Here is an 8,065-nt window from a genome sequence, read left to right as displayed (position 1 = left end):
CGAGCCCAGGCTCCTGAGTGGCTTTGGCTGTGGAACTGGGCGGTTAAGGGTGTGGCTTCTGGAGTCAGGCTGGCCTGCGTTCGAATCCACTCTCTCCCATCCTCCCTTTGAGTTACCTCTCTGAGCCTTGGTGTCTTCATCTATAGCTTGGGAGCAGTAATAATGATAACTATTATAGCTCGTAATTAGTAGAGTTGTTGTGAGACATCAGTAAGATAATCAGTAAAATACTGTTTACCCATCGTGCCTGTCACATAGTGGCAGATTCAGCCCCTCCTCCACCCCAAGACTCGTCTCCTATGCTCTGGGACTGACTTTGGACAACGAAAGGCCTCAGCTCCTTCAACTCCTGGTGCGAGGTGTGCCCCAGCTCCCGCCCCTGTGGAAGCTGACCTGTGATAAAACCTGGCCCCTCCTTACCCCTCAGTCCCTTACTCATAAACCTCCCTTCAGGCTTCTTGGGTGGTGATATATTTCTCCATTTCAGGGTTTGCCTGGGCTCTACTTACAGCTTATTTCACCTGGATAAACAGAAGGGGCAGGGGAGGGTATCAGGAAATTCTCCTTCACCTCGGGCTTCTCCCCGCTCTCCATTTCCAGTTTGGCTCCTGGCTGGTTACCTTCATGTCACCACCTCTCCCCTTAGCTGCTGATATTGTAGAGTCAACATCACCCAGGGGCTTCTTCCACCCTTGCTGTGGCCCCTGGGAATTTCTTGCAATTTGATTAAATGGCTTGTTTCTCCCTACAGCACTCTGAAGTTCAGCACAGCTGTGAGGCAAGAATGCTCTCTATAGGGACTTCACCTACTTAGACTGGACAGTAATAAACCCATCTTTACAAGGTCCTGGGGCCGAGAGGGGTTCAGTTTTTCAGCAGCGCTCAAAAACTCCTGGTTGGTCCTACCTATCACCCCCATCAACAATAGTCAGGATGAAAAAAACTTAGATAAGGTGGTATAGTCAACTTGCACGACAGATAGAAACCTTGCAAATTCCAAAATACTTAAATATCCATAATCTGATTCCATGCAGATCAAGCCTTTGAAATGGTGGTCCTACCTACATTTACAGATGAGGAAACTGAGGCTCTGAACAGTGTAGTAGCTCCTCCAAGTTTCCTGTTGTTCAGGGGCTGGACCAGGGGAGTCATTGACTAGGCAAGAGGAAACTGTTGTCTTTGCTTCAGTGGTTGGAGGGAGGAAGTGATGCTAATGGAGGTAAGAATTTTATGACGACCTTAAAAAATAGCCTTCAGGGTCGGTGCTGAGTGGTGACAGGGCTGAAGTCTGGGGCAGGTGGAAGGCCTGCTGCTTGTTTGAGAATGTACTTTGGATCCTCCCCTGGACCCCCCTGAGGCCCTAATTATATTCATCTCTGCCTGAAGGGAGATAAATCTTGCCCTGCTCCTTTCAATTTAGGGATTTTTGTTTTACTCCTTCCCCATCCCTCCAGCCAGCAAAGAAATGTCACTCCAGGCAAGATTGTCGCAGAACTGGGCAAAGACAGCACCAGTTCCTACGTCTCACCTCTGGATTCCAGTCCTGTAGTTTTTCAGAAGCTAGTCTCAGTTCCCTCAGTACCACGGTGCATGATGAACACAGCTTCCCCAGAGTCAATTCAGTTCTATAACTTTGTTTTTGGACCTGTGAAGTATGACTAATTTCTTCCTATAGGGGAAAGATTTACAAGGGCTTCCTGGAAATGGTAGCCGAATTGCCTTTTGGCACATGGAACTGAGGCAAAATCTCTTAGGGGAGACAGTGGAGGGACAGTTACTTGGAAAGACTCCAGCTATTACCTAGAGAAATAGAGTAGAAAAGCAGGGGCCTGGCCATGTCTCCTGGGGCAAGTCACTTCCCTGTGGGCCTCAGTGTTTCCATTTCTGAAACTCTCCCTTGCACTGTCAGATGATGCTCATAGCTTTGGGAGCTGTGAACTGCTGAACCTTTTGTTCAAGGTAGTGGGTGTTCATTCATTTAACAAATATTTATTCAGGGCCTTCTGTGTGCAGGAACTCTCTTCAAGGTAGTGGGGAACAGAGAATAAGTCAAAAGTTCTGGTGCTTCTGTTTCGGTATTGGGGGGACAGATATCCAAAAAAGTAAATAAACCCATAATATATAGTCAGAGAGTTATACGTGCAAGGGAGAAAAAGCAAAGTAAGAGACTGGGTGAGGGGGCAGATGATCAAGGAAGGCCTCTCTGAGGAGGTGACTTCTGAATGGAGAGGGTGAGCGACACACACACACATGCACACACACACACATAGAAGGAAGCAGAAGGAACAACATGTGCAGAGGTACTGGGGGCAGGACAAGTTTAGTGTGCTTAAGGAATAGAAAGAAGGACAGTGTGGAGAGTGGTGGGAGGTGACATTGGAGAGGTAGGCAGTCACGTCAGGTGGGGCCATGTTGGTAAGGTAAGAAGATTGATCCTCCTGTGAATGTATTCCTGTGAATGCCATTCGTGCATTTTGAGCAGGAGCATGACCTGATCTGATTTCCTTAGAAAAGGTAGCTATGGGGGGGTGTCAAGACTGGATGCCAGGTTAGAATAATAGTGTTTCCTGTGAAAGGTGATGACAGTCTAACTAGAATAACTAGAGTTGGAGGTGACCAGAGGAGAGAAAGAGACTTTAGAGATGGGGCTGATAGGTTTAGAGGTGGGGTTGGAGAGAAACTGCTGGGTTTTTGATCTGGGTAATTGTAGATGCTTGATGGGATAACAGGGGAGACAAAATTCTGGGTTCTTGGTCTGGATAATGGTAGTTGCTTGATGACTTGAAGGAGAGCAGTTCTAGAAGCATGTTCTGCTCATGAGTGGGTGTGGAGTGTCAGGGAGCTGGGAATGATGGCGGGTTAAATGTGTATGCAAGGAAGTGATTATAATGATGGACCATGAGATTTCAACATCAAGAAGGAAGTGAGGCCTTAGAAGGGATGATGGGACAGTGAAAGGCTATGTTGGCCCCAACTGAGCTGAAGAATTGTTGGAATAGTGATTCCAGGTTTAGTGAGCTAGAAGGATGGGGCATGGTGGGGAGGGTGTAGATTCTTGAAATGAAGATTTTGGGGGGTCATATAATTTTTGTTTGTTTTTTAGTTGGAGTCTCACTCTGTCACCCAGGCTGGAGTGCAGTGGCATACTCACAGCTACCCCAGCATCGACCTGCTGGGCTCCAGCTATCCTTTCACCTCAGCCTTCCAAGTAACCCAAACTACAGGCGTGTGCTACCACACCCAGCTAATTTTTTTATTTATTATAGAGATGAGGTCTCACCAAGTTGCCTGGGCTGGTCTCATGTGGGCTCAGGCAATCCACTTGCCTCGGCCTTCCAAAGTTCTGGGATTACAGACTGGGCCACCGAGCATGGCTGGTATAGTTTTCAATAATGATGAGATCTGAGATGTGACCACGAAGTGGTTGGCTGAGGTTCGGTAGAAGAAAATCATCAGGATGGAGTAAATGCCTCATATATATAGAGTAAGATGCCATGAGTGTTCTTTGTGTTGCAGAACAAGATTGTGGACCAATGTGAGAGGCTGCAGTTACAGAGTGCTGGCATCACCAAGTATATGGCTGAGGTCCTGCCAGAGAAGAACCAGAGAGCAGTGGTAATTCCTCTTCTCTCCCCTTTACTCTGGTCCTCCTCCCAGGATATAAGACCCTAGCCTTAGAGAATTGGACAAGTCTAGGGTCCCTACCCAACCTCACAGACACATTGTGCTACCAGCAAAGCTGGATGTCCAGGGAAGATGGTTTCTCATCTCTGAGCCTCAATGTTACCATCTGGACAGAGTGGGCTAGTTCCTAGTACCATGTTGAGTGCAAAAACTCTTCTAGAAGATGACTTTCTTGGATACTTGGGGTAGGAGATCAAGAAGGATATATTCTTCTGCCATCTAATTATTTTCTGCTCTACCTCAGAATTATGAAATAACTTAGGGAGCTTTTACACTGAGTATTCTTTATGACAATCGTGTGTCTTGGAGTCTCACTTTTGCCCAGGTTAGAACGTAGTGGCATGCTCATGGCACCACAGCTTCAACCTGCTAGGCTCAGGTGATCCTTCTGCCTCAGCCTTCTAAGTAGCTGGAACCACAGGTGCGTGCCACCATGCCTGCTAATTTTTTAATTTAGTGTACAAACAAGATCTTGCCAAATTGCCCAGTCTGGTCTCAAACCCCTGGGCTCAGGCAGTCCTCTTGCCTCTGCCTCCCAAAGTGTTGGGATTACAGGCATAAGCCACTATGCCTGGGTCTTTATGATAATCTTGAGAAGTAGGTGGCAGTAATATCTCCATTTACAGATGGTGAAATGGGCCCTATAGAGGTTAATTCACTCCCATGGCCTCCTGGCAGAGTCTGTTCTATGACCTGGATCTTCTGACTCACAGGCCAGATCTCTTTCTGCTACTTCCAACTGCTGATCCTTTATTCAGTGGACTCATTGCCACTCCTATGTCTTCACTCTCAAGTATGCCCTTCAGGGGCAGGAACTATGAATTTCTTTCTGCACTTCTCTCTCTTTCCCCTGTAGTACAGACAGCAGGCTTAGCATTGCCTTGGCCAAGATTCTTTTATTTTATTTTTATTTATTTATTTTTTAATTAGGGTCTCAGTCCGCTGCCCAGGCTGGAATGCAGTGATACGATCATGGCTCACCACCGCCTCAACCTCCTGGGCTCCAGGGATCCTTCCACCTTGGCCTCCTGTGTAGCTAGGTTACAGGCATACAACACCATGCCCAGCTAATTTTAAAATTTTTTTGTAGAGACGAGATCTGTTACCTAGGCTGGTCTCTAGCTCCTGGGCTCAAGCATTCCTCCTGCCTTGGCCTCCCAAAATGTTGGGATTACAGACCTGAGCCACCGTGCCTGACCTCCAAGATTCTTTTAATTGCATAGAACAGAACCCAGTTAAACTAGCATAAACAAAACAGGTAATTTCCTGCAGAATATAAGTGTCTCTCAGAATCTAAAGGGGACTAGAACCAGGACCCAGCAAACTGCTAGGAGTCTAGCAAAGTCTACCTCTGCTTCACTTTGCATGGTGATTTCCCTCTCTCCCCTCTCCCTCTCTTTCTCTCTCTCCCTTTCTCCCTCTCCTTATCCTTTTTATTTTATTGTCTTATTGCACTGGCTATGATCTCACTACAAAGTTGAATAGAAGCTAATGTCGCAGATTCTGACTTTAAGGGGAAAACTTCTAACATTTCACCATTTATTAAACAAATCCTTATTGAGCACCTCCCATGTACCAGGCACTGGTGTTCAATGTGCTAGGCACTCCTCAGTGAATAAAACATAAATGTCTCTGTTTTTCATGAAACCGACATTTTTTTCATGGGAGGGGGCAATAACAAATAAATATATACTATATCCGAAGGTAGTATGTATGCTAAGGGAACATATTAAACAGACAGTGGGATAGGATGTGTTGAGAACAGGAGTGCAATTACATGTCCTGTGACCAGGAATGACCTTGTTAAGAAAGTTGGTGTTTGCTCAAATACCTAGGAGGTAAGGGAATGGACCATACATCTGGGAAAAGAATGTTCCAGAAAGAGGAAATGCAAGTACGAAGGCCCTGAGGTGAGAGTGTACCTGACATGTTGGAGAAGCAGCGAGGAATTCTGAGATTGAAGTGGAGTAAACAAATGAGAAAGCAGTAGGAGATGAGATCAGAGAGGCAGAGGGCAAAGGGGCGCTGGATTGTTTCTCACTGGCCACATAGGGTCTTTGCCTTTTTTTTTTTTTTTTTTGAAATGGAGTCTCACTCCGTCGCCCAGACTGGAGTGCAGTGGCACGCTCCTGGCCACCGCAGCCTCAATCTGTTGGGCTCTGGCTATCGTTCCGCTTCAGCCTTCCAAGTAGCTAGAACTACAGGCGTGCACCACCACATCTGGCTAAATTTTGATTTATTGTAGAGACAAGGTCTCACCAAGTTGCCTAGGCTGGTCTCAAACCCCTGGACTCAGACAATCCTCTTATCTCGGCCTCCCAAAGTTCTGGGATTACAGGCTTGAGCCACCACACCTGGCCTGATTTAATTTTAAAAGGAATACTTTGGCTGCTATGTTGAAAGTGATTATAGACAGCAAAGGTAAAAGCAGAAGATCAGTTAGAAAGCTGTTGTAATAATTCAGGTGGGAAACGAGTAATGGTGGCAAAGATGGTGAAAAGTGGCTGACTTCTGCATATGTTTTGGAGAAACAACAGGATTTGCTGACGGGTTAGATGTAGGCTGTGAAAGAAAGGGAGGAAGGATCATGGTAACTCTTAAGCTTTTTTTTTTTTTAATGCTTTAATTACAAATTAAAAATCTGGGAAAGGTTTTTTTCCCCCCCTACCCCAAGAGTTTATAAATAGGGACAGCCGAGCAAGTTTTTTATTTTAAAACATAACATTTTAGCCAGGTGTGGTGGCTCACCTATAATCCCAGCACTTTGGGAGGCCGAGTTGAGAAGATTGCCTGAGACCATGGGTTCGAGACTAGCCTGGGCAACTTGGCGAGACTTCATCTCTACAATAAATCAAGAAAAATTAGCCAGGTGTGGTGGTGCATGCCTGTAGTTAGTTCCAGCTACTTGGAAGACTGAGACAGAAGGATCACCTGAACTCAACAGATCAAGGCTGTGGTGGCCGTGAGCATGCCACTGCCCTCCAACCTGGGCAATAGAGTGAGACTCTGACTCAAAAAAAAGATAACATTTTAAAAATGATATTCATGGATTATTCCAACTTCTAAGAAGCAGTGAAATCCTCAGGCAACCAGAGTACCAGGTTAAGTAAGGTCGCCTCATTATCCACAGAGAAAATAGAACACTTGATCTTAAGCTTTTTTATTTGAACAACGGGAAGAATATAGCAGCCAGTTACAGGGGTGGGGAAGGACTGCATGTGAAGTGATGGTTGGCAGGGGAGGAGGTCTTGAGTTCTTGGACGTGTTAAGTTTGAGATACTGATTGGACATCCACTGATACTGATAGGTAACTGGATATATGAGTTGAGAGAGGGCTGGGCTGGAGATATAAATTTGGGATTCATCAGTGTATAAATGGTATTGAAAGCTGTAGGAAAGAATGAATTCACTAAGTAAATAAGTATAGATAGGAAAGAGCAGGGGTCCAAGACTGGTATACTTCAACATTTAAAGGAGACCAAGAGCCAGGCTCGGTGGCTCAGCCTGTAATCCTGCGCTTTGGGAGGCTGAGGTGAGTGGATTGCCTAAGCCCGCGGGTTCAAGACCCGCCTGGGCAACTTGGCAAGACTTCATCTCTACAATAAATCAAAAAAATTAGCCAGGTGTGGTAGCACACACCTGTAGTTCCAGCTACTTGGAAGACTGAGGCGGAAGGATCACTGGAGCCCAGCAGGTCAAGGCTGCAGTGGCTGGGAGCGGCCACTGCACTCCAGTCAGGACGACAGAGGGAGGCTCCAACTCAAAAAAATCAAATAAATAAAATAAAAGTAAAGGAGATCAAGAAGGAGCTATCTACTGGGCATGGTGGCTCAGCCTGTAATCCCAGCACTTTGGGAGGCCGAGGTGAGAGGATTGCCTGATCCTGGGGCTTCGAGACCAGCCTGGGCAACTTGGTGAGACCTCTTCTCTACAATAAATCACAATAACCAGCTGGGCGTGGTGGCGTGAGTCTGTAGTTCCGGCAACTTGGGAGGCTGAGGTGGAAGGATTGCCTAAGTCCAGCAGGTCAAGGCTGCATTGGCTGTGAGTGTGCCACTGCACTCCAGTCTGGGCAACAAGAGTGAGACTTAACTCAAAAACAAAACAAAACAAAACAAACAGAAGGAACAACCAATCAATAAAATAGAAGTAAAACTAAGAGAGCATACTGTCCCAGAATAGGTTCCAAAGATGATGTAGGAGAGATCACTGATGTCAAGTAGTGCTGAGTGATCATCAAGAAAAGTGATAACTGAGAAGGGACCATTGAATTGAATTTAGAAACATGCACATCCTGTAGGATGTTCACTTGTATACCTAATCCTGAATTGTACCCCACATCTTTTTTTTTTTTTGAGTTGGAGTCTCACTCTGTCGCCTA

The 8,065-nt window shown here is 46.0% G+C and overlaps 1 protein-coding gene across 1 annotated transcript in view; it reads left to right on the top strand.

Moving 5' to 3' along the window:
• BSPRY (B-box and SPRY domain containing) overlaps positions 1-8,065 on the top strand; it is a 47,307-nt gene that overhangs the window by 16,558 nt on the left and 22,684 nt on the right. The window contains exon 3 of the mRNA XM_008057323.2: positions 3,517-3,615. Within this exon, the coding sequence (XP_008055514.2) occupies positions 3,517-3,615 (99 nt within the window). The remainder of the gene's footprint in view (positions 1-3,516; positions 3,616-8,065) is intronic.

This window comes from Carlito syrichta, unplaced genomic scaffold (assembly GCF_000164805.1).
Source record: "Carlito syrichta isolate Samal-C Ts95f unplaced genomic scaffold, Tarsius_syrichta-2.0.1 Scaffold302949, whole genome shotgun sequence".
NCBI lineage: Eukaryota > Metazoa > Chordata > Mammalia > Primates > Tarsiidae > Carlito > Carlito syrichta.
This window is presented reverse-complemented; position numbering and strand designations above follow the sequence as displayed.